The sequence below is a fragment of the Leptonychotes weddellii genome, chromosome 6 (genome assembly GCF_054177405.1).
Source record: "Leptonychotes weddellii isolate Sample4059 chromosome 6, ASM5417740v2, whole genome shotgun sequence".
NCBI lineage: Eukaryota > Metazoa > Chordata > Mammalia > Carnivora > Phocidae > Leptonychotes > Leptonychotes weddellii.
This window is the reverse complement of record NC_138374.1, coordinates 48290592-48317292: the sequence shown is the minus strand read 5'-3', so window position 1 is coordinate 48317292 and position 26701 is coordinate 48290592. Positions and strand designations below refer to the sequence as shown.

General features: G+C 40.4%; 1 protein-coding gene across 2 annotated transcripts; it reads left to right on the top strand.

Annotated features, from left to right (window-relative positions):
• The first annotated feature begins 1087 nt into the window (after window positions 1-1087).
• Window positions 1088-26127, top strand: OIT3 (oncoprotein induced transcript 3). 2 transcript variants are annotated; one of them, XM_006731150.3, is made up of 9 exons: window positions 1089-1277; window positions 5474-5848; window positions 6635-6742; window positions 10891-11013; window positions 14529-14651; window positions 16558-16718; window positions 18381-18796; window positions 23437-23536; window positions 25150-26127. In XM_006731150.3, the coding sequence occupies exons 1-9, from the start codon at window positions 1217-1219 to the stop codon at window positions 25321-25323; spliced, it is 1641 nt and encodes a 546-aa protein (XP_006731213.1). In that variant the 5' UTR covers window positions 1089-1216; the 3' UTR covers window positions 25324-26127. The 2 variants fall into 2 exon arrangements, with proteins under 2 accessions (XP_030881619.1, XP_006731213.1); XM_031025759.2 differs by lacking the exon at window positions 10891-11013 and having other exon boundaries at window positions 1088-1277.
• The last annotated feature ends 574 nt before the right edge of the window (window positions 26128-26701 follow it).

Sequence of the window (26701 nt, the reverse complement as noted above, 5' to 3'; positions counted from 1 at the left end):
GGTAAGAATGATAGAAGCCCAAAGCATCAGGTCAAGGTAAGATTAGGAGGGAGAAATTTTGGTTTCATTCAGATCCTTCTTTAATAAAGTATTAAAAAAAAAAAAAAAAAAACCTTTTGGGGCGCCTGGCTGGCTCAATTGGTAGAGCATGCGACTCTTGATCTCAGGGTCGTGAGTTCAAGCCCCATGTTGGGTGTGTCCTACTTTTAAAAAAAATGGTGGGGAAAAAAAAAACTTTTTCCCCTACCCTTCTTTTTGTCCTTCCCCTTCTCATTATGTTCAGTAACAGTGCTTGCCAATTCTTAGGTGTCCACACACTATAGAATGTCAAGGAGCTGGCATTCCGTTGTCTGGGGACACATAATATACAGATCCTTTCATTTTGCCTCTTCTGTCTAAAAATGAAATTCTAGTAAACATCCGTTTTTAGTGTTGTTAATTTAATGAGTCATTCCTAATTTGAAGCCCCTGCCTCTGTCTTAGTGTGAGAATTAGTAAAATAAGTAACACTAAACCATTTTAAATTGGGGGAAGAAAGGCACTATGAAAACATGAGGTATTGTTGCTTGAGTTGGTAAAAATTCAACTAAACCTGGTTTCTTTAGGAAGTTTGGAGACCAAACACCATAATAGAACACAGGACCTTGCTTCAAGACAATATCGTCCCCGTTCCACACCTTTCCTTAGTACTTTTTGGTGTGCTATTGTAAACTCCTTCACCATCTGACCAAGACATTTCCTAATGACCAGCTGCAACAATTTGGCTTTATCCCATTCTCATTCCGTAAGCAATGGTAGGGCTGCAACTTCATGAAATTAATTCCTAGAAGTCACAAAACAAGATTTTGACAGGAGGGGGTGTCCCTCATTTAGAGTTCCCTTCTGGATAAGATACTGGAGGCCTTGTTGCAGGGAATTCTTGAGAGAAAACAATAGGAGGATGAGGGACTGTGATGGGTTTTTCCCCCCCTAAAGAAAAATATCAATAACCCTGTTGACAGTGTAAAGCAGTGTTTCTATCTGGGGTCAAGGCCAGAGCAATGGACACCTTATCCCACTCATCCTCTTCCTCTGATAAAGCCCCAGCCAGTACCGTAAAGTCTTTTTTCAGAAGAGCCTAGCGGGCTTTTTTTTAAAAGTGCTTGAAAAAGAAAGGGACAAAGGACAACTGAAATTAAGAGGATTTCCAGTCTGTTCTGGTGGCTGGTCCAGAAGGATGTTTCAGTTCCTGCTTCTCACCTGCCTCTTCTTCACAATCACACCTGCATCACCAATGGGTGAGTCTTGTGTCAAGTACTAGGCACAACGTGCTTTTTGTTGCAGGAATTTGCTATTATGTCCAGATTAAGAGCTAGGTTCCAGTATCTTAAATACTGGTTCTAGAATAGTGTAAGAAAACTTGTGATAACCTACAATAGATATATTTTCAAAGAATTTGTATTTCATGTTCCAATTAGCCTCTTGCCTGGGCATCCCGAATTTCCATGGATCTGCCATAGCTAACAGCTTTCCACTAGATAAATATTTCTTGGAGTACATGTAAGAAGAATTCTAACTTCTTTATATAATAGGCATTTTTATAATTCCAACTTTAAGAGCAAAAATATAATCTTTAGAGTTGAGGATAGTTTTTTTCTTTAATGAATACAAGGCACTGAATGAAAGCTCTATCCCCATGAAAGGCACAGATCTGGATAAATCGAACTTCTCAGTCTGGACATCTGAAAAATATGACTTTTGCATAGACTGAGTGGATCTTAAACTCTTTCCCTTCTCAGTCTTGGCACAAAAGAGGCCAAGAAGGCAAAACAAAGTTTCAGTTCCAGTTACTAACACATTTCTCCTTTTTCCAATAGAATTTAAGTTCTAATGGAAAGAGAGGGTGAGAGGAGGTTGAGATGGACAGAGCCATCCTTCTTGGCACTTTTGCGTAGCTCTGTTTAGTTGACCCTGATTTATTTCTTCACGATAATTCAGGTCTTGCGCCAGCACCTTCAAGGGTACACATTAAAAATAGGCTGTGACCCTAAGGAGATGTGAAAATTAAGGTAATATGGTACCTGGATGGGATCCTGGAATAAAGACACAAGCAAAAACTAAGGAAATCTAAACTATGGATTTGAGTTAATAATAATGCATCATTCCTGGATCATTAATTGTGGAAAAGATACCACACCGATGTATAATGTTTCATAATAGGGGAAACTGGGCACTGAGTATATGGAAACTCTTTGTACTATTTTCTCAAGTATGCCCTAAATCTAAAACTGATCTAAAAAAAAAAAAAAAAAAAAAAAGTCTATTAGAAGGAGTCTTGAACTAAGTTTATTCACCCTGTATCTGCTGCAATAATTAGCCAGGACTTGTCGAAGCAAAAGTCGCCCCCACCACCTCAGAACTACCACCGCCCTTTCTTTCCATTCTTTATTGCTTACTCGCCCTCTAGTACCTCCTGTTCCCATCATAAATCTCCCATCCCAGATCTTTTTTATATTATTTATTTTTTGCAGCCCTTCTAGAACGAATGACTCAATGCCAGAGATAAAGGGAAAGCTTTGGGGGGCTGGGGAGCAAGGAGGGGGGGTCTTCCCTGGGAGGAGAGGGGAAGTGAGAGAAAAGGAGGGGAAGGAAAGGAAAGGAGGGGAGGGAGCAGGAAGCAAAGGGGGAGAATAGGGAGAAGGGAGGGAGAAGGAAGAACACAGGAAGCTTCCGGACCCAGGACCCAGCCCGAGGGGCGGCATCCCCTCCACCTGGTCGGCTGGGAGCTGCGGAAGGGCAGGGACGCTGACGTCTGCTCTCCACACTTGGCCGCGAGGGGCTGGCCCTGCGGACACGCGGGCGTCTGCACGTCCCGGGTTGGGGGGAAGGCGGGAGGGGTCGCCAGGCAGGAATCCTGGTAAAGGCCGGGGAGCTTTCTGGCAGGCCTGGCCCGGACTCAACTTTGAAAGGAACCCACGGGGCTGTTCTTTTTGAAGGTCTCGCATTTAAGGAGTGTGTACTTCAGCAGTTTGGGATGCAGTATGCATAATACCCAATTCCAGGCTCCACTCGGAGAGACTGAAAACAAGAAAACCGGTGGCCAGATTATGAAAGGATTGAAGGGGTGGAGAGAAATGGGTTACTTAATGTTAGAACATATTGCGTGGGGAACTTAAAAAATACATTTGTTTTACAGAAGATAGTCGGTAAATTTCCCCTATTTGTGCCATATGTCCCCCCCTCAACGAGAGGAAGTGAACTTTTAATAAATAGCACAAGAAATGACAGTTAAATTTAAGGAAAAACTTTATAAATCATGAAATAGTTATTGAGGGAGGTTTAGGAATTTCTGCAAAAGCCATTAAAAGTTGAGTACCTAACCATTTCTTATAAAATTAGAGCCAAGGAGATCAACCAAATATTTCTATGAATTTATAATCACCTGTGAAATTGCCCTGGAAACCTTGCTTCTTAAGAGAACCACAGCTGGGAGAGCAGATGAGGGAATTTTTCCCTTTTGAGAGAGGAGTCTGTATGAGGACATTTCCTGCCCTCAAATGACATTGAATATGGTCTAGGGCACAGCTGGGATATCTCATGGACACTTTAAAAGACAGAGTGGCTCGTGCCATGTGCAACTCGGCACATGTGTTATTTCCAGAAAATGCAATAGCCTACTTCTTTCCTGTCCCCAACTGTCAGAGTCTCTTTGGGGCCATTAGCACTAGGCTACACCCTCCTCTGCGTGTGACTGAATTTAGAGAGTGAACTGGAGTTTGGAATGTAGACTGGGAAAATCCAAAATATTTTCTAGACAACTTAAATTTTATGATCACGACCCATCCACATTTAATTATTGTGCAGTATTTGCTAAAACTAAATTTTCTGCCTACAACATGTATCAGCCTTAATGTGAATTCCCTGCCTACTATGTCAGGTAAGTCGGCCTCATGTGCATTACAAAGGATAGTACTCTGGCTAGTGTTCCTTTCTAGAATTTCTTGGCTTTATAGACTCTTCCTAAGGACAATTTCCCTACATTAATTCAATATTTCCCTGAAATTGAGGGAAACAGTGAGAATATTGGGGTTACTGGTGTCTGTAGTCATTAAAATATTTTTGATGAGAGGAGCGCCTGGGTGGCTCAGCCAGTTAAGCGGCTGCCTTCGGCTCAGGTCGTGATCCCAGAGTCCTGGGATCGAGCCTTGCATCGGGCTTCCTGCTCAGCAGGAAACCTGCTTCTCCCTCTGCTTGCCACTTCCCCTGCTTGTGCTCTCTCTCTCTCTGTCAAATAAATAAATAAAATATTTAAAAAAAATTTTTTTTGATGAGATATTTGTCCATGCAATTTATGCACTAAAAATGCATGCTTGAGAAATTTGGCTTTATTATAGATAGTGATGCCATGGCTGATTGTTTATACATAAAGTTCATATTTTCAATAAGCTGATGGCGTATATACCAACATTCACTTTGAGAATATCTTTGGTAATAATTTGCCAGTATGCTGTGTATTTCAAAACTGCGGACATGTGCCAGAGGCATTTTCCTTTTCAGTGGAATGAGCTGTACGCCTTATTAACCAGACACACTTTCCAGTAGTGCGAAATTTCATCCACAGTCTTGCTTACAAATGACCATCCAAATACTTTTTGAAAATTTCCAAAGATGATGAACTTACAACACGGTGATAGGTCTCTCCATTACTCCATAGCTGAACTAAAATGTGCTCCCCCAATAGTTTGTTCTTTTTTTATTTATTTGAGAGAGAAAGTGAGTGAGAGAGAGAGCATGAGCAGAGGGAGGGAGAGGGAGAAGAAGACTCTCCCCCCCCCCCCCGCCCGAGCAGGGAGCTGGATGCGGGACTCGATCCCAGAACCCTGGGATCAAGACCTGAGCTGAAGGCAGACGCTCAACTGACTGAGCCACCCATGTGCCCCTCCAACAGTCTGTTCTTGCTCTTGTTAACAGAATACCTAGATTTGTAAGAACTGATGCGGCCTCTTCAGTCTTTTTTTCTCCAAACCGTAGTTCTCAGCTTCTTCTCCAGTTGATAATATTTTGACTCCCTTCCAAGTCTGGTCACTTTTCTCTGGACACCAGGTTTATCCATACTTTCATATAATATAGCTTCCAGGTGAACACAATATTCAAAATATTTTCTGACCACTACAGAGTTCAGTGAGACTATAATCCTAACCTCCTTTGGTCTCGAACAACTATCCTTCTACCAAATGATTACTCTGGATAAAAAGTTTAGTCCAACAGTAATGGTAAACCTTAAACAGATTTGAAATAATTTTGTAAAAGGCATTTATAAAACATGTTTAAGTTTAACTTGAAGAATCTTAAATAGCTACTGTGGGGGATTTTAGGTTATTTCTTTCTTAAAAAAAAAAAAGCCAAAGTGTAAGACTAAGAAGGTGGACTCAGGCTATTGCCATTGTAATTAGAAACATCACAAGGTGCCTCTGAGGTGTCTTTTCATTCCCAGCCCTAGATCCTTGTTCCGCTTACATCAGTTTGAATGAGCCATGGAGGAACACTGACCATCAGTTCGATGAGTCTCAAGGTCCCCCTCTTTGTGACAACCATGTGGATGGGGAGTGGTACCGCTTCACAGGCATGGCAGGGGATGCCATGCCCACCTTCTGCATACCAGAAAACCACTGTGGAACCCATGCACCTGTCTGGCTCAATGGCAGCCACCCTCTAGAAGGTGATGGCATCGTGCAACGCCAGGCCTGTGCCAGCTTCAACGGGAACTGCTGCCTCTGGAACACCACGGTGGAGGTCAAGGCTTGCCCGGGAGGCTACTATGTGTATCATCTGACCAAGCCCAGTGTCTGCTTTCATGTCTACTGTGGTCGTGAGTACCTTCTCTGTGCTCTTTTTCCTCCCCCATAAGGCATCAGATGGTATCAGGAAAATGTCATATGAAATCCAATTATGGTAGTATTTCAGAATCTGAATAATGACTTAGGGCCACAGATAACTTCAGATTCTGATTTCTGTGATCTGTCCTTGGTGTTTCCGGAAATGTCCTAAAGAAACAGAAAGGGAGAGGAGCTATAACTCTGATCAGTTCTATTTTATTTTGTCTTTGTTCCATTCAAACAAAACTTTAGAAAACGAAATGTTGATTTGGGTTTAAATAGTGGATTTCCAACCTTTTTGAGTATGGAGGACCCCTTTTTAAGATCTATATCAGACATCCATAGGGTAGTATTGTGCTTAGTATCCGTTGATTTTTTTAAATGATATGTAATGGGAAAAAGCTACTTGAGATCAGGAATATTTGAAAATGAATTTTTGTATTATTAATCCCATCAAATCTGTACACATTTAAAAAACAGAGTACATAGAAGAGTAGGGCATAACACTTCTTTAATCTACAGCTCATATTTGGTGAGGTTTTAGATTTGCAGAGACTCTATCGCCCATGGATCTGAAGTTGGGAACCATTGATCTGAATGACAGATGTCCCTGGGCAGTATCTCTTTCCACTGGGGTCACGTAAACCCTGAACGATGAGAACTCTCTCAGTGTTGTCCACGAACTCCTACCTCATGACTGAATTCATGAGGCTTTCTCATGAATGAGAGTGTCCTTTGGTCCTCGCCCCTCATGCAAGGTCGACTTCATTCTTCCACAGATTTTTATGACATCTGCGACGAGGACTGCCATGGTGGCTGTGTAGACACCAGTGAGTGCATGTGCTCTCCAGGGACGGTGCTGGGCCCCGACAGGCAGACATGCTTCGGTAAGAGACTAAGCTTGAAGTGGAAACGGGCCATTCGGATCAAAAGGATACATCAAACGCTTCCTGACGCAGAGCTCTGTCATTTTTCTAGTTTGTGTCTCTAAACACTTAGAATGGTGTTTGCCTTTTTTAGTTCAGGACTAAAGCCTCAAACTGAATTTATATCGTGTGTGGGGACAGTCTGGAATTGCATAGTCCAGTACAACAGCCCCTAGCCATGTGTGAATGTGGAGCTCTTGAAATATGGCTGGTATGACTGAAAAACTAAATTTTAAATTTTACCTAATTTTAATTTAAAACCTGATACTTGGCTCAGTCATTGGAAAACTGAAAATGTTTGGGACAACTTGAGTAACCAACTGTAAATTTTATGACTCTAAATACCGATGAAGTATTTCCAATGAAAATTCAGAATCCAAATTGAGATGTGCTGTAAGTATAAAATACACGCTCGATTCATTCAAAAAAAGAAGGAAAAATACCTCAATAATTTTAATATTGATTTTATATTGAGATGAAATATTTTAGACATACTGAATTAAATAAAATATATTATTAGAATTTTTTTAATGTGACTACTAGAAAATTTTAAATTACTTATGTGGCTTGCTTTGTATTTCTGTTGGATGACTTTGGTCTAGAGTTATCTAAGGACATACTCCTACCACTTCACTTACATAATTTTGGTTTCTCTGAGTAGCAAGAAAGGGAAGTCAGATTATTTTCTAGGAAATCTAGAATTGTCTACTTGTACACATGTGTTGTTGTCTGTAACTGGAAGAAAATAGAGTTGAAAAACCCAAGATTGAAGATCATATCTTTCTCCATTATGAAGCTTTTGTATTCAGACTCAAATAGATTTAAAACTCATCTGGAGAGAAAGGGAGGACTGGCCCATACCCGCCTCCTCAAGAAGAACAGTAACTGGTCAGAATGGAATGGGGATTAGGTTGAAAGATAGATAAAAAGATTCTTATTTTAGAAAAGCTTTTGTTCTTCAGCCTCCTTAATGAACCCCACTGACCATCCTATGGAGCATGTTTACGCCTTCCCATACCAGCTGTTAGGGCTCTTACATGATGGACTTTATATGATTTAATGCTAAAAGGTTTGGGATACAGGAGAGGATGGTCCTGTAATCTTTCCCAACTGCCCTCCCTCCCTCACTCTGTCTCTCTCTCTGTCTTTCTCTCTCACACACACACCCACACACACCCACACACGCAGTGTGCTTGGAAAATATTTGACGTCATTTTAAGGCAGGCTTTGTTTCATTACACAGCTTTTGGGGGTTTTTTTTGTTTGGTTGTTTTTTAAAAAAATATTTTATTTATTTGAGAAGAGAGAAAGCATGCACCCACAAGTGGGGGGAAGGGCAGAGAGAGAGAATCTCAAGCAGACTCCACACTGAGTGTGGAGCCCGACATCCCACCATCCATGAGATCATGACCTGAGCCAAAATCAAGAGTCAGACGCTTAACCGACTGAGCCACCCAGGTGCTCCTCAGCTTTTATTTTAATACAACTTTTGACTAGGTAAGATAGTTAGATGGGTCCCAAACTAAATAGTGTGAAGGGTATACAATGAAATGTCTAGCTGTCTGTCCTCCATTTGTTCCATTTCTCCTTTCTCCAACCCTATCTCATGTAATCTCTTATATTATTTTCTTATGTATGCTCCCAGGGTTTCTTCAGGCAAATATAAAAAATGCAAATATATATGTTTATTTACTGCCCTTTTTTTACACCAAAGGTTGCATATCATATACATCTCGTGCTTAACAATTTATCTTGGACATCACTGCCTAGCAGTGCATAGGGGAAAACCCCCAGTTCAGTTCCTACCTGACATCTGTCTGTCAGTTTCAGGGACGTCATGAATTCCCTGAAATTAAAGGCAAAATTTTGTGTTAATGTGTATATGTCAGTTTTCCTTTATTTCTTAAAAAAATGTAACATACTTTTAACTCTTCATTTTAAATTATGTAAATGTTTTCAGTCAGGGAGGAGTAAAGGAAAATAATACAACAGGATTATTGGCCGGGATGATAAAATAATATAACTCTTATACCCAGATTTAACTATTGTTAATTTTTTTCTTCCTTTTTCTTTTTAATAAAATTTTACAAATACAAATAAAGCCATCTCACTCCATCTCCTTTTTCATTTTCTTGTTTCACCCTCCAGGACTAATCACTGTTTTGAAGTTAGTGTGTGTTCTTCTGGTCCCTGTTTTTATGCTTTTATTATTTGTGTATGTACCCATAGGAATAGATAGCATTGTTTTTGTTCTTAAAATTAACATTAAAATGATACTCCATGTGTGAGATTTTCTCTAGAGCATACCCATAAAAGTGGAATGGCTGGGACACAGAGTAGCTAAGGCTGTGAATGACAATGAACTCACAAATAATAATGGCTTAAATCAGTACAAGTGTATTACTCTCTCACATAAAAAAAAAAAAAAATCGGTCTCAAGGTAAACTGTCCAGGCTTGGGACAGTGTGTGGCCACATACGGAACTGCTGCTAGCATGTCTGTCACCATCCACTTTCCAGGTGGTAGTGGCTCCAATGAAGAGTCTGAACTTATCCACTGTATTTTCCATTTCTTTTTTTTTTTTAAGATTTTATTTATTTATGTGTCAGAGAGAGAGAGCACAAGCAGGGGGAGCAGCAGGCAGAGGGAGAGGGAGAAGCAGACTCCCCACCGAGCAAGGAGCCCGACGCGGGACTTGATCCCAGGACCCTGGGATCATGGCCAGAGCTGAGGGCAGACGCTTAACCGACTGAGCAACCCAGGCATCCCTGGGTGGAATGGAAATGGAAATATTTTCCATTTCTACAAGTGCTGTGTTTGTTTGGTTTCAATTCTGCCTTGTCTTTTTGCTCACTTCTTTTATCTTGGTTAGTATCCTTTCTTTTATCTGTTTAGTAACTTTTAAAATCCTTGCATTATGAATTTTTCTGGATGATTCTGTTATCTCCAGTTCAAAGCTGCCCATTTGTTGTCTTGCCAAGTCATTCTCATAGTGGACCATTTCCTCCTGTGTAGTGTTTTGTGGCAAACCACCTTCTGTTGTAATTGTGTTTCTGTGGAACCACCCTGACCACCTGGTTTGGGGAAGTTTGACCACAGAGCGGTTTTTCAAATGCTTCTGTCAAGTATCGCGGAAGCTTCATCGGCCCAGGCCACGTTTTATACCAATTTCTCAGCTTCGAGTTAAGTTCATACTTCAACCATGGCAAGGCCTGACTTGGGGTTTCCGTTGTTTATAAAGGATTTTCTCTCTCCTGGAGCCTCAGAGAGGGCTTGTTTACTGCGTCCATGGGCCTTGGGGCAAAGTTCTTCTACACCCCCCTTTCATTATAGGGATATCTTTTCTGGGGTCGTGGATTTAAGCAGGGTTTCGGTTGCAGGTCATCTCCTCTCCTGGGCCCAACGCCATGCCTTCTGTCACCCCATGGGTGTTTAAATCCCAATACCCCAACCCCAACCCCAAGCCATGATACATTTTGTTTCCAAGCTTCTCTTTCTTTGTAGAAGGAAGGGCATCGGTATTTGTGCCCAGCTGTGCATTTTTTAATAGCAAGAGTCCATATCCTTCATCCTATTCTTTAAAAGGTTAACAATTATTCCTTAAGTATAGTGTGGATATACTATCCAATATTTAAAATAGACTTCAAGGGCAGTTGTTGATGTTGTAACAGAAGACTGCCTCACACAAAGTTTTTATCAGCTACTTACTTCTGTGATGTGAGTTCCTTTGATGTATTTAAAACACAGTTTGGTTTATAAGTCTGTATTAATTTAGCAAATCTTCAGGAACTCACTGGAGAAAGTGATATTCACCAATACACAAAAATAGGTGAATCCAGGTAACAAAAAAAACACTTCATTTCGCCAGTTTTGCTCTTAGAAGGGAATGAATTGGCAAGCAACTAAGTGCCTTCTGCTTTAGCAGAGGGCAGATGGACAAATAACTTGGTTGAGGAGATCAAGTTGATGGAAGTGATTATAAGGATTATAGCAAAGGAGTTGATGTATCAACAGGCTCTGAAAAGATACGAAGATTCTGCTAAGGGGCTTGCGATAGGATTGAGTTGCGCAGCAAGCAGTATGTAAGTGGTGTGGTTTCTCTCCTACAGATGAAAATGAATGTGAGCAAAACAATGGTGGCTGCAGTGAGATCTGTGTAAACCTGAAAAATTCATATCGCTGTGGGTGTGGGGTTGGCCGCGTGCTAAGAAGCGACGGCAAGACGTGTGAAGGTGAGAATGGGCAAGAAAGGAGTCAAATCAAGAGCCCAAACTAAGCCATTGGTTTATTCTTTGATTGATGTTCATGAAAGTGTCCAACATTAGAAGAGAGTCAAGGTTAGGCTGTGTAAAAAAATGACAAAAGGGATTCATTGTGATCGAGGACGGTCATGTTGCAGGCAAAATTCAGTGTTGATTTTATCTTCAAGATTTAACGGGAGGGAGTAGTTGCATTTTGCAAGAGGCAGAGAATCACTTTTTTTTTTTTTTGAAGTAAACTCTATCCTCGCTGCTCAAACTCACAACCCCGAGATCAACAGTCACAGACTCTCTACATACTGAGCCAGCCAGGTGCCCTGAGAGCCACATTTTAATTTGGGAAATAAAAATAGGGTATTATGTGTTTCTCAAACTTTAATGTGCCCTTAAATCATCTGGGATCTTTTTAAAGTACTGATTCAGTAGGTCTGGGCTTAGGCAAAGATAGTGCATTTCTAAATAACTTCTAGGTGACACCTTGGCTGCCGATCCAAGGAGCAAACCTGGAGTAGCAAGATAATAGAGGAGAGGTGGTAGCGTAAAAAATGGTTTATAGCAGTGGTTCTCGAACATTCCGGCTGAGAAGAATCACCTGGATGCCTTCACACCTGGCTCTTCCCAGGCCTCTCTCCTGGAAACTTGGTTCAGTGGAGTGAGAGGGGCCTTACAATATGTGTTTTTACCAAGTTCCATTAGGTGAGTCTTACCATCTTAGAAGTTTGGGAAACTGGTTACATGAAGCCATTTTATTCCCCCTCTAGGGCTTTACATTTATTGGAGATTGACATACTGTGGGGGAGACTAGTAACATCTTTTTTTTTTTTTTAAGATTTCATCTATTTATTTTAGAGAGAGAGAGAGAGAACATGAGCTGGGGAGAGGAGCAGAGGGGGAGGAAGAGGGAGGGGCAAAGAATCTCAAGCAGACTCTGCACTGAGCGTGGAGCCCCACATGAGGCTCGATCCCACGACCCTGAGATCACAACCTGAGCTGAAACCAAGAGTCAGGTGCTCAACCCACTGAGCCACCAAGGGCCCCACATTATCTATTTTTAATTGCAAGAAGGGTATGTACATTTTATATGATTAAGTAATAAAAAAGAATTTGTAATATACGTCAAATAGTTGAAATTGTATACTGTGACAATGATATGAAATTTAGATAATGTCCCTTCGGTAAGGCACATTTGCCCTTGCAAATTATCACAACTAAAATGTCATCATTTCTACTTAAATAAGTCTGAATCTCATTATGTTGGGAGTTGAGGGACCAAAAGAAAAAAAAAACAAAACACTTCTTTGCAGATTATATAAAGAGATAAATAGCTTAATCATTATTTACAGAGGACATATGATTTGTCCTTAAAGCTAATTGAATTTGTGGTATAATACTGCTTATAAGAGTTCACTTTATTCTAGTTATATTCAACATAATAAAATACTACCCCAAAAGGAAAAATTGTGGCTAGTTCCCACAATTTATTCCATGCAACAAAGTTTGCATTATTCACTGAAGGACCATTAGCCAGAATATTAGACTACTGTCCCTTATAACAAGACTAAATGTACTTTAAATTTTATTAAATAAGGGTAATGTCCTGAATTTTCCTTAAATCTTAATTATTTTATGTAATAATCTTTGCATGTTTGAATATTAATGAAATGTTTCATGAGGAACATTTGTAATTATTCATGAGCATTTTATTGGAAGTATTACTGTTAATCCTCATATAATTTTAAAACCTAATAATCACGATTGAAAAGTATTTTAACAGAAGATAAAATTTGTACACGAGTTATACTTCAGCATTAAGATTCATATTTAAAATCCTTACTTTTTTTTTTAAGTTTTATTTGTTTATTTTAGAGAGAGAGAGAGAGCACAGGGTTGGGGGAGCAAGGGGCAGAGGGAGAGAGTGTACAGAGCCCTACGTGGGGCTTGATCTTATGACCCTGTGATCACGACCCAAGCCTAATGTCTAGAGCCCACAAAGGTCATTAATTTTTCTCTACTAACTATGAAATCATGTGGTAGTTTCTTTAGTTTTCAATTGAATCCTTTTTTCTTGTCCATCTGGTGGTGTATGCTTTTTGAAAATTCCTAAGGTTTTACTTTTTTTTTTTTTTTTGGCAGGGCTTGAACTCATGACCCTGCGATCCAGACCGGAGCTGAGATCAAGAGTTGGATGCTTAACTGAGTGAGTCACCCAGGCACCCCCCAAAAATGCAAAACTTTTTAAAAGGAAACTTAACTGACTCAAAAGAAGAATGTCACAGGGGCGCCTGGGTGGCTTACTTGTTAAACGTCTGCCTTCGGCTCAGGTCATGATCCCAGGGTCCTGGGATCGAGCCCCACATCCGGCTCCCTGCTCTGCGGGGAGCCTGCTTCTCCCTCCTCCACTCGCCCTGCTTGTGTTCCCTCTCTCGCTGTGTCTCTCTCTGTCAAATAAATAAATAAAATCTTTAAAAACAAAAAAAAAGAGGAATGTCACAAAGAGCTTAGTGGAGTGGACCAAGTGTGTTGTCTAGGCCTCATTTTTATAGTGTGCTGTCAGCCCAAGACACATATCCCAGTGCTATTATTAATAGAGATTTGAGGAGAGGGTCTGGCAATCTAATAACTAACTGATCCATCTAACTAGTCTAGTTGAATTTACATTCTGTCAGTTCCCTTTATATCAGTAATACTCTATATAAAATTTCAAAATGCATACATTAAATGTTATACCAATTAAGAAAGGACTTTTGGTTATAATTTTTTTATTATGTTAGCCACCATACAGTACATTAAAAATAAATAAATAAATAAACCCACAACCAGTATTGTCGAGATGATGAAATCTTCTGAAGGGACATGTTTATATTGTTTCTCATTTCTAGTGTCGTATGCTCTTACTTTGCCCAAGAAACTTCAGACTGATCTACTTCCTTTCCACATTTGTTTCTGGTATGAGATAAAACTCATTGTTGATAAAGTTTTCTATAAAAATATAAGTGCACTTACACATCTTGTCTCATTCACTATCTCAGTAAAACGACTTGTCTCACTTTATTCCCAGAAGCAAAAATTTTTGGTGAAGAATCAACTAGAACCAATACATTTAGACATGAAATTATATAATTTCTGGGCAATTAATAAATATTTGCTCACCAAAAAAAAAAAAAAGAAAGAAAGACTTTTGGGTCTTCCTCCCCAAAATTGTAGTATAACCCTGAGAAAAACAGACAAATCCGGAGTGAAGGACATTCTACAAAATGACCAGCTGAAGAGGTTAGAGCTGTGGATGTTGTAAGATTGCTCTTTGTAGCTATCACATTTAATAAACATTTTTTCGTGGGCTTCCCTACGTGACTCAGTGACTGAGTTAGGCCCCAGTGATGCTGTGATGAGTCAAGTGTATTCCCTGATGCCAAGCGCCATCCCAAGAACCAGAATCCTCGGGGAAGAGGCCTGCAAGATCATGTGCTTTTCTTCTGGTTTTATTGCAGACATTGAAGGATGTCACAGCAACAATGGTGGTTGCAGCCACCTTTGCCTTGTGTCCGAGAAGGGCTATCAGTGTGAATGTCCCCGGGGCTTGGTGCTGTCTGAGGACAACCACACGTGCCAAGGTAGTACATGGATGGGCTCAACCTCTGCTCCCCCGCCCTCAAATCTCCCTGCCTTCCTCACTCAAGTGTGTCACGATTCTCGTTTAGAACACCAGCTCCTTCGGAAGTGTGTATCCCTGCATCTTTACTCTGGGATCCTTCAAAAGAGAAGCTCTCTAAGAAAATATTACCAAAAAGTTAATTTTCCTTTGCTTTTTAAGAAATTGTGGTTAAAAAAACATATAGCAGAAAATTGACCATCTAAGCCAATTTTAAATGGATAGTTCAGTAGTGTTACATATATTCACGTTGTGGTGCAACAAATTTCCAGAACTTTTTTTATCTTGCAAAACTGAAACTCTATATCCATGAAACGACAAGTCCCCATTCCTTCCTCCCCCCGCCCCACCCTGTGCCCTGGCAACCACTATTCTGTTTTCTATTTCTATGAAGTCAACCACTTTAGACACTTCATGTAAGTGGGGTCATATGGCATTTATCTTTTTGTGATTGACTTATTTTACTTAGCATAATATCCACCAGGTTCATCCGTGTTTGTAACATCTGACAGGATTTCCTTCCTTCATAAGGCTGAATAATATTCCATTGTATTTATATACCACATTTTGTTTAGCCACTCATCCATTGATAGGCACTAGAGTTACTTCTATGGTTTAGATATTGTGGATAATGTTGCTATGAACATGGGTGTGCAGATATCTCTTTGAGATCCTACTTTCAATTCTTTTGGATATATACCCAGAATGGGATTGCTGGATCATACGGTTTCCTTTGCTTTTTACTTGAGATTTTTCCCCGTAATTTATATTATTAGTAGTATAACTAATAAGACATTGATGCAGCTCCTCTCTTTTCTAACAGATAATTGGGTAGTGAAACTATGCTGAAAGCCCTAAGGAACTGATTTTTCTCCCTACAATTACAATATGAGCATCAACAATCCTCTGACAACTATTTTCTGGAAATCTAGTTATTTATGTCCAGAATGTTAACTCACTCATCTAGCAAATATTTAATGAACACCTACCTTTGATTTCTTGTGTCATTGTTATGATATATCCTCACATATTTTCTGACAGTACCCATAAATATTCCTTTTAGGGTATGTGTAGAGCCTAGAAAAGTGAACACAGGAACACTAAAGAAAAGCGATCCTTTTCATATTAAGTTAAAGTGGAATTTATAGTCAGCATTTATGGTTTACTGAACAATGCAAGGACAATTTGGAATTCTTCCCCAAGTACACTAACGTTGTTTTTATTACCTCTGTTTTATGAGAGAGACATAATTAATGGTAAAGTCAAAGCAGTACTGTTATGTAATTTAAGCCTATATCAAAGCAGTACTTTTTCTGTATTGCCAATAAATTGTGTTTGTGCTAAAAGTTAACCCGTTAGGTGTTTCAGTTCATGGAACTATGCTATCCATACTTTGAAATAAATGTTGAATCAAAACTTGAACACAATGTTTCCTCATTCAGAGATCAATGTGTTTGAGGAGCATTATTTGACCACAACCTGAGGAGTTAGGAGTCCTGGTTTTATTCACCAACTTGGTTTTTTTTTAAAGATTTTATTTATTTATTTGACAGAGAGAGACACAGCGAGAGAGGGAACACAGCAGAGGGAGTGGGAGAGGGAGAAGCAGGCTTCCCTCTGAGCAGGGAGCCCGATGTGGGGCTTGATCCCAGGACCCTGGGATTATGACCTGAGAAGAAGGCAGACACTTAACGACTGAGCCAGCCAGGAGCCCCTTCACCAACTTGTTTTGAGTCTCTTAGATTTCCTTGAGGATGGAACAAAAAGCTCAAGTTGTGGGAGGGTAAAATTATTTCTCCTATAAGCCTTCCTTATCCTTCTCCCAATTCAGATTTCTCGGTTCTAACAGTACCCCCTTTCTGCCACAGTCCCCGTGTTGTGCAAGTCGAATACCATTGAAGTGAGCATCCCCAGGGACCTGGTTGGCGGTCTGGAGCTCTTCCTGACCAACACTTCCTGCCGAGGAGTGTCCAATGGCACCCACGTCAACATCCTCTTCTCCCTCAAGACGTGTGGCACAGTGGTTGATGTAGGTTCTTCCTGGAGGATACTCGGGGGATGACCAAAAGCCAGTTATTTGGGAGGGAGTTGACAGAGGTATGCAGTGTGCCTTGTCATAGATGAAATATTTCCACATAAAAGAATGCAGCTCAAAAACTCATATGCCATTCATTTAACACATGTATTATTGAGCATCTGCTGTGGTCCTGGCCCTGTGTGTGCAGGGGGGTAAGAAGAATTCTGCTCATTCTATTCTTCAGGAGTCCTGTATCTCTGATATGAGCAGACATTTTCCCGAGTGCATCAGCACCAGTCCCGGGAGGCTGGTTGCATCTCCTCCGACCAATTTTTTTACTTGAAGAAAGCAACTGATATAGATGAAGGTTCATTTATGATATAACAGATGTGTTCAAATGTTGAACTAGGTAGAGGGAAAAGGTTTGTGCTTTCATCCAAGAATGTGCACTGGAGTCTGAGGGATATATGAAATAAGATTCCTAACTTTGGGGAACATATACAGTAGGATTGAGATGACAACACACACACACAACATAAATAAGAAACAGTGATACAGATGACAGGTGCTGTCACAGTCCAGAAAGGGACAAACCCTGGAGCAGTCAAGACAAGTGAGCCTTGAACTGGGGTGGAAGCCTGTGTGTGGCTTATCCGGACAGAGAGGAAAAGAAAGGCCATTTCAGATGGGAAACAAGTGAGCCAGTGTCAGAGATGGGAGTATTTAAGGCTTATGCTGAGTGAATGGGCAGTGCAGACTGACTGGCAAGGAATGCATATGGAAAAAGGAAACTGGAAAATTAGGAGGGGGAAGACTGTACTTGCAAAGATCTGCCTTGTGTGCAAGGGTAGACGTTTGGGCTTTATCCCCTAGAGTGAGGTTGCAGGTGCTGTCGCGATGAGACCAGAAGCGTACAAGATGGATAGAAATAAAGGGGACCTGGATCCAGGAGATCAGGGCAGAGGTTCTTGCAACCATTTGATTAAACAAATATTTATTTATTGAATGCAATGAAGAGAAAATCAGGGAGCTAATTAGATTTGGACTGAGACCTGGGGGTGTTATCTCAGGAGAAAGCTGTTCCACTTCAGGCAAATTATGTTTGTTGTATCTGAGGATGATAGAGTGGAAATGCCCTGGGGTGGGTTGGAGTCGCTGGCACCCGGGGGAAGCAGACAAGATTGGAGATAAAGAACTGAAAGTCATCTGCATAAATGCGGTAGCTGAAGTTCTCTGCCTGTGGATGAGTTCAGCACAAGGTCAGGCCGCAGCCTGATCAGCAGGTCTAGGATTCCAAAAAAAAAAAAATAATAATAATATACTGAAGCCATTCTTTCCTAAAATACCAGAGCTTTGAATTTGCTGATTCTGCATAGTTCAGGTTTAATGAGTAATACTCCAAAGGAATGTGTGGGTTGACCAAGAAGTAGTATATAAAATTCTTAACACTCAGAACATCTTGCTAAAAAGAGTAGAAGAGATTTTTTAAAAAGGCTTCAGGCTTCAGCAACCAAATCTCTAATTGTTTTAATGTAAATAGAAGTGTGGAGAATGTTACAGTCAAGAGTGGAGTGGGGTGGGGGCTGGGGTGGGAGGGTGGGATAGGGTGGGGTGGGGAACTCTGGAAAAATAGACATACAGTCTTTTTTCTCTCCTGGCCCTGGCCTGGCTCAGGTGGTAAATGACAAGATTGTGGCAAGCAACCTTGTGACAGGTCTACCCAAGCAGACCCCAGGGAGCAGCGGAGACATCATCATCCGAACCAGCAAAGTGCTGATCCCGGTGACCTGCGAGTTTCCACGCCTGTACACCATTTCAGAAGGATATGTCCCCCACCTTAGAAACGCCCCACTGGAAATCATGAGCCGCAGTCATGGAATCTTCCCGTTCACTCTGGAGATCTTCAAGGACAATGAGTTTGAAGAGACTTACCGGGAAGCCTTGCCCACCCTCAAGCTTCGAGACTCCCTCTACTTTGGCATTGAACCTGTGGTGCACGTGAATGGCTTAGAAAGCCTGGTGGAGAGCTGCTTTGCCACCCCCACCTCCAAGATCGACGAGATCCTGAAGTACTACCTCATCCAGGATGGGTAATTATGTTGCTTATACAATTTATTATCCCCAGTTCACATCTGATTTCTAAGTGCACAGCGTACTCGATCATTTCCTAAAACAACAGGGTACTTTTGTGAGCTCTTAATTGGTTCAGAAACCATTCGTTGACATTGGAGGTAAAAACTGGTGAGGGAGCAGGGAATCAAGAATGATTCCAAGAGGTCTAGCACGGATGACTGACTAGATGCCATGAATCCAGATGGAAGGCTATAAGTAGAAAAGCAGATTTGAGGTGAAATGTTGGATATGATAATTCCAAATAATACTATTAAATTGTAAATGCCTGCAGGATACATGGGAAGAGAAGTTCAGTGGGCAGTTGGAACTGTGTATCAGACCCAGGAACAAGGTCAGGACTAGAGATAAAGGACCAAGAATCATCCCTGTTTCTATTTGAAACATAGGCTTGATTAATCTGTTCAGAGAGAGAGTCGAGCATGAGTGTCAAGGTTGGGGGGAGGCTGATAAGTGTAAGGGGATGAGGAAGCGGAAGCAGCAAATGTAGACTCCTCTTTTAGGAAGCTTAGTAGTGAAGGAGAGAGAAGAATTACTTGGCAGGTTTTAGGAGAAGAAAGATCAAGTGAAATTTGGTTTTTGTTTGCTTGTTTTATACAAAAGAGATTTCCTAATTTCCTAAGGATCCCTGGATTGAGAACTGTGTCTCACAGGCCCATTGGAGGCCTAGCAGTTGTCACACCCATTGCTTACATTCCCAGGAGAATTACACGCAAACCCCAAACTCATGGTAGAATCTTATCAGTTTCTTCCTTGTTCTCAATGACAGGTGGGACATAGCTCAGGTAGGGTCAGGACCTGCAGCTCAAAGAAAGGGAAATGGTCTAACAAGAGCACCACTTGGGCCATGCCCTTTGCTAATTGGCCTCATGGACTCTGAAATGTCTACTTAGTTTTTATCTACTGGATCTCTCACCACAGGCATCCTCCGCCTGCTGCTGTCAATCTCTTACACAGTGATGTTCAACCTTGAAGCACATTGGGATCAATCAAGAGGCTTTTGTAGAAGTAGCAGTACCCCCAAACTTGTTCTCTCTGTTCTACTCTGTCTTAATTCCAGCCCTTATCTTTCACCTGGACAGCAAAAACAGCCTCGCCACAGCCCCCTAAATCCCAACTCTCAAATCTCAGCTCCAAGAGTCCCTGGGTAACCAATCAAAAGGAAAACAAATATTAAAAATAAGAAAAAAAAATATATGTATACTGTTAGATCCCTGCTGAAAACCTTTGATGACACTTGATTTCCTTTGGTTGGTACATTTCACGGTTTTCCAGCAGGAGTACTTGCAGCCTCCTTAGCTTGTTTTCAGAACATGGAAAATGTATCATTCTGAGCTGCTTTGCATGGCCAGTAATAGGTCTCATAGGGGTCTGTAGTTCTTTGGATTTCTTGCCATCTTAAAGTTATCTCCACAAAGTTTTAAAATGAAAAGTAGAAGTATCATTTTTTATTTATTTTTTTTCACTCACGTACCTAATGGTAAGGAGATTAAAGAATGGATTTACTTTTAGGGGAGAGTAGATTTGGGTTCCTTTTTTTTTTTTTTTTCTTAACAGCTTTATTGGAGTACCATTCTCATACAATGAGCATACACATTGAAAGTATACAGTTTGGTAAGTTCTGATGGTATACATCATGAAGCCATCACTACAATCAAGATAGGGAGCATTTCTTTCATTCCAAGAGTCTTTTCCTACCCCTGTATTTACTTTTTGCAAAAATAAATGTATAATCATAACTCACTTACTGGAAAAACATGTAATCTACAATCTCAGTAAAGCTTGTAAAGCTTATTTATGTATTTGTTATTCAGATGCTCAGTTAAGGACTATATGCTCTTTATTTTAGATAGTTCTAAGAAGCTGTGCTTTTTAGTTTTCCAGACCTTAGCACATTCAAAATAGCTAAATATATATATATATATATATATATATATATATATAATATGCTGCAGGAGAAATTAAAATGCTTAAAAGCCAGAGGCAAGAATTCAAAAACACAGCAGTAGAGGTCTATTTAGTAAACAGGCAAAGAGTCCCATCTCTGGCACAATAATGGAGAGTACTGGAATGGTATCTGTGTGACAGTTCGAGATAAAATCCAACTCTGAGCTTGGCTCACCCTGCCTCACCCTCTGACCTCTGCCCTCTCCAGTTTCTGCTCCCAGCAGAGGGAGTACAGGCAATTCCCAGACCCCATTGTTTCTTACAACTTCCTTGCTGCACCTGCTATTTCCTCTGCCAGAAATCTTCTCCTTTTCTTCCTGCCTGACTCTCACTGTTCCTTCAAGATTCAGCCGGATTTCTTTCCTCCATGAAGCCTTCCTTGATTCTTTCCAACCTGAGCTAGAAATTTTCCTTCTTTCTCTTTCCCCCTCTATGCCTAACCTATAGTAAGGGTATTAAACAGTTGTCAAGTGAACTATTGAATGAACATTTATCATAATAATCATTTGAGGCAAGTCCAGAGCCCTAAAATAAACATAATGCAATGTGCTTACATTTATAAATTGTTTGATTCTTCATTGTCCTCAGCTTACATTTAAATCAGGCCGTTTTCCCCTGATACTTTTTTTTTTTAAATTCAAATGGCTCTAGAAGCACTCTTTTTTTTTTTTTTTTAAGATTTTATTTATTTATTTGACAGAGAGAGACACACAGTGAGAGAGGGAACACAAGCAGGGGGAGTGGGAGAGGGAGAAGCAGGCTTCCTGCCAAGCAGGGAGCCCGATGCGGGGCTTGATCCCAGGACCCTGGGACCATGACCTGAGCCAAAGGCAGATCCTCAATGACTGAGCCACCCAGGCACCCCACCCTGCTGCCCTGATACTTAACACAGCTCATTCACCTCGCTCCAGTTTTAGTTGGAGTATGCTCAGAGAATGCAAAGTAACATAATACAAGCCTCAGCAAAGTAGAATTAGAAAGTTAATCTCCAGAAAAAGAAACATACTGAATTCCAGAGTGAAATATTGGACAACTTTTGGGTAATCGATTATTGGATTATCCTATACCATCCTTACTCTCTTTTAACACATGAACTTGGAGTTGATGAACCAGCATTGTCTAATCACAGCAAACACCAAGTCAAGAGCCGAAATTTGTCCTGGATCCCATTCTGTAATATATTACCCTGTAACAACTCTTTCTGCCTCATTTTATCTTTTAAAGAAAAACAATGGTATTTTTAGATAAAAATAAATTGAAAATGGTGAGGCCCTTAGATGAAAAGTACCATTTTGATATCGTGTTACTATTTTTGTCCTAGGTACAGACTATAAAGTCCTTGACATCACAGACCATATTATTCATCTTTATATCCTCTGCAGCTCCCAGCAGAGCATGTTGCACAGATTAGCTATGCAATGGGTATTTATTATAGAACATAATCAAAAGATGGTATAAATTAACTTTACCTCAGGAAAATGAAAATGAGTACATAAATAACAAGAAATAACAGAAACCGCATTATATATTTAGATCCTCTTCAGTTCAGGGGAATATGGTATCAGGGGTATTATAAATCACAATGCCTTCTTTTTATTTATTTATTTATTTATTTATTTATTTTTATTTTTTTATTTTTTACAATGCCTTCTTTTTAAACAATTTTATTGGATTTTTTTCAACTGCACTGAAACAGCCCTTAGCAATGAACTAGAAAGTTGTCTGTAAGCATGTGAAGCAAGGATCCAGTTTCATAGACTTTTCTTTCTGGTCCCCACTTTTTTTTTTTTTCCTGGTCTGGTAGACAAGAACTATTAGGTATCCAGAAAAAGGAATTAAATTTCCTTTAAAAATCAGAGTGGGAAAAATGATACAAGTGTAATCCCTGGCCTCTCAAGAGAAAATGTTCTTCAAGTACTAAACCTTGGTCTCAAAATTGAGAATCAAGAAGACTTCTTTTCCCCAGCTAACCCTGAGGTGAGCCTAGGAGTTTCACTTTAAGCAGTGGACCTGAGATGAAAATCCCAAAACCCTCTCAAACCACATCTTAGCATTAAATTTGGGAAAAGAGGAAATACAGCAATGTGGAGGGGACTGAACTTTCCCAGTAGAACCAGTTATTCTCTCTGGAACTTAAATCTTTATGCAGCTCTGTGATGCACAAATTGGGGTTTTCTCACCTTTAAACCCCCTTTGGGGGTTAATGTATATTAGGTGTCCAATAAATGTTTATGAAATCCAGTTAAAGAAAAGCCTTCTCAAACCAATCATCAAGTAGGTGAATGCAGAACTCCTGTGAGATATTACAAATGAAAATACAGCCTTCCAGAGATATCTTCATTTCAAAAAGTATCTTTGAAAGAAATGTGGTTGCTGTTGCTAATGCTTCAATACACTGACATATCGAGAGGTCCTCGTGCCCAGTTGGTGGGTACAGAGAATGAGAAATGGGACAGACTGTATTCATGAGCAGGGCTGAAGATGCCTTTGCAGGGAGGGAATTTCATTTTTCCTTCATTCTCAAAAAGCTTGAGTGCAGCCCAGCCTCCTCCACCCAGTGAGCGTCTCTTTGGACCAAACACATTGGCCCAGATTGTTTTTCCACCTCTGTTGAAGCCATCAAGTCTTATGTGCTCTCCTGTCCTGCTTTCAGCTGTGTTTCAGATGACTCCGTGAAGCAGTACACGTCCCGGGACCACCTAGCAAAGCACTTCCAGGTCCCTGTCTTCAAGTTTGTGGGCAAAGACCACAAGGTGAGCTGAACACCTTTACCTTGGAGCCCACACTGCACCCCCTCCCTCACCCCCAGACCTGAGCCTCGTTTCTTGGCGTGCCAATTTGTTGACATTCTCTGTGAGCCCACAGTTAGGATCTGCATTACATCTATGAAAAATACTGTAGAATTGGCTATCTAGAAGCTTCATACCTTCATGAATGTCACAATTACCTGCCTCCCTCCCAATAAAATCACTGTGTTTGTTCAAAGAAAATACTATATGATCATAATTTTATTTTTTTAATTTTAAGTTCTATTTCATTTAAGTCATTTTTCTAAGCCCAACGTGGGGCTCTAACCCACAACCCTGAGATCAAGACCTGAGCTGAGATCTAGAGTCAGATGCCTAACAGACTGAGCCACCCAGGCGCGCCTGTATGATCATAATTTTAAGCTGTTGTGGGCGGGTATGGTTGAAAAAAGCTGTGTGTTAGTCATATGGCAAAGGATATGGGCAGAAAATTCACAGAAAAGACAAACGGTGAATTGTTCAGTGAAAACAGTACTTAAAGTGCCAATTAAAACGATTATAAGACACTATTTTATACATATTAATTTTATAAAAACTATAAATCTCAATGCTTGCAAAGTTATACGGAGAAGTATACAGTGGCAGTATAAATGGGTATAGTTTCTGGGAATTTGTCTGGTAATATGTAGTAATAACCATAAAATCATCAGATTCTTTTATCTAAAAATTCTAATTCTGACAGTTTGTCAAAAACAAACAAGCAAAAAAAAAAAACTAGATTTGTTGGATATTATAGAGCATTGTTACACAGAGAAGGAGAAAAAGCCCCCAACAGGGCTACCATACATATATCAATTAGTGCAATATTAAGCAGTTATTAAAATGAGAAATATAGAAAAGAGAGATAGGAAAAATCGTCATAACGATTTACATGCATATTGAACATGCTACATTTTTGAAAAATATACATATACAGAGGTTATAAGAGGCAATAGAGAGTATGTTAAGGTGGAATTTTTTTTTTTCAGTAGAGTTGTTGAAACATGCAAACCAAAGGAAGTCTAAGAGACCAACAATCCTTTCCATACTGGGTTTAAATGAATTCATGTCCTTTCCAGTTACGTTCTAGAACAACTGCTAACCGCGATGGCTAATCCCCAAGCAGGCAGCATGCTTTGGGAGGTAGCTTATAGGAAGAAGCTTGGAGAAAGAACTTGTTATTTTCCACAGAAGCGTGTGGGCACCGATGTTTTTCCCAGACTTTGATGTGAAGAGTGAGGATGTTAACGTTTTTAGGCATTCCCTTCTCGAAGGTCTCTCCTGTCCCTGTACAAAGGCAGAAGTTATGCGTGGGGGGCGGGTTAGATCACCCACGTGACTCATTCAGTGTGTTTGCCCACCTGACCAATGCTGTGACTCTGGGCAAGTTGTCTAACCTAAGTCTCAGTTTCCTCATTTGTAAAATGGGGATGACAATATCCACCTCAAAGGGTTGTTGTTTAGATGAAACGAGATACTATATATGAAAACATCTGGTACAGTGTCTGGCTTCCAGAAAGGGCCCCGCAAGTGGTAGCTGTTATCACTGTTTTTGTTAATTATCATTACGGTCTTTCCAGGAAGTGTTTCTGCACTGCCAGGTCCTTGTCTGTGGACGGCTGGACGAGCATTCCCGCTGTGCCCAGGGCTGCCACCGGCGAATGCGCCGTGAGGCAGTGGAAGGAGAGGACACAGCTGGTCCACAGAGCCAGATGCTGACAGGCGGCCCGATTAACATCGACTGGGAGGACTAGGACCACCCAACACCCGACTCCTGGCTCTGGGTTGCCCACCTCTTTGGAATTACTCCCCTCTGAGAACATCAGTCAACACCTTCGAACATGGCACTTCTTTAAACCTCATACTGTGGGTTTCGACAGACTCCCAGAACTGACTCATTCTGACTCGGCCCCTGGGTTGGGAAAGAGCACTTCACTGCTGACCTGACCTGACCCACGTGGGGCTTCATCCTCCTGACGTTGAAAGCTACACTGTCCCTTCAGAAAGCAGCTCACTCCATTTCCCACGTTTCTTTCCTTACAATAAAACACCTAGTGTAGGATGCAATAGGACAACTACAGTCAAAAGTTGGGCATGATACTTCACACTACAAACTTGAAATAAATAGTTGCTTGAAATTATGACTTAAATACCCAATGACTCCTTAAATATGTAAATAGTAATTGTACCCTGAAATTTCAATTCAAACACAGAATAGTCATGGGGGATTTGGAAGTTTATCAATATAAGTGTGTACTAAAAATTACTATTGGGTTTTCCTCTTGCATGATGTTTTCTTCTTTGATGTTTTTATATTATCTTAAGTGAAATATTTTCAATTAATAAATATTAATAAATTTATTGACATGCAGGGCACCTGGGTGGTGCAGTGGGTTAAGCGTCCGACTCTTGGTTTTAGCTCAGGTTGTGATCTCAGGGTCATGAGATCAAGCCCCATGTCAGTCTCCATTTAACGTGGAGTCTGCTTGAGATTCTCTCTCCGTCTGCCCCTCCTACTCCCCTAAAATAAATAAATAAATAAATCTTTTAAGAATGTATTAACATGCATTTAAGAGGTTCAATGACTGAACTGTAGACAAAATTAAAATTTGGTACCATATGCCCTGTTATTTGGCATTCTATGCCCTCAGACTGATAAGGCAATAGAAAAAGGTGTAAAATTATACCATAGTCTATTTTTTAAGTAGATGCTTAATAAATTTTATTGAAATAAATATAAACCACAGGGATGAATTTTATATGCAATTAAATCCAATTTCTTAATATGCCAATTAATTTTATGGCTTTACATAAGATCAGGAAACAGTTTTTCTTCTTGTTCTTCTTAGAAATGGCTATCATCAACAATTCTTAACGGAACCAGGAAAATTGACAAAAGGAAGGAAAAAGACAGAATGACCTAGGTCAGCAATTGGCCAACTTTTTCTGTCAAGGGCCAAATGGTAAACATTTTAGGCTTTCTGGCCAAACAGTCTGTCACAACTATTCAGCTCTGAGGTGGTAGCACAGGAATGGCCATAAACAAATGAGAACATGGTTGTGGTCCAGTTAAACTCCACAGAAGCAGATGTCAGGCCTGATTTGAGCTTCATTTTCCAATCCCTGACCTTA

What these genes read in the sequence shown, in the direction of transcription:
- OIT3 (XM_006731150.3), top strand. Translation starts at nt 1,217, where the DNA reads ATGTTTCAGTTCCTGCTTCTCACCTGCCTCTTCTTCACAATCACACCT. An exon ending in CGACGGCAAGACGTGTGAAG is followed by an intron (nt 11,014 to 14,528) that starts GTGAGAATGGGC and finishes GTTTTATTGCAG; the next exon opens with ACATTGAAGGATGTCACAGC. An exon ending in TACTACCTCATCCAGGATGG is followed by an intron (nt 18,797 to 23,436) that starts GTAATTATGTTG and finishes TCCTGCTTTCAG; the next exon opens with CTGTGTTTCAGATGACTCCG.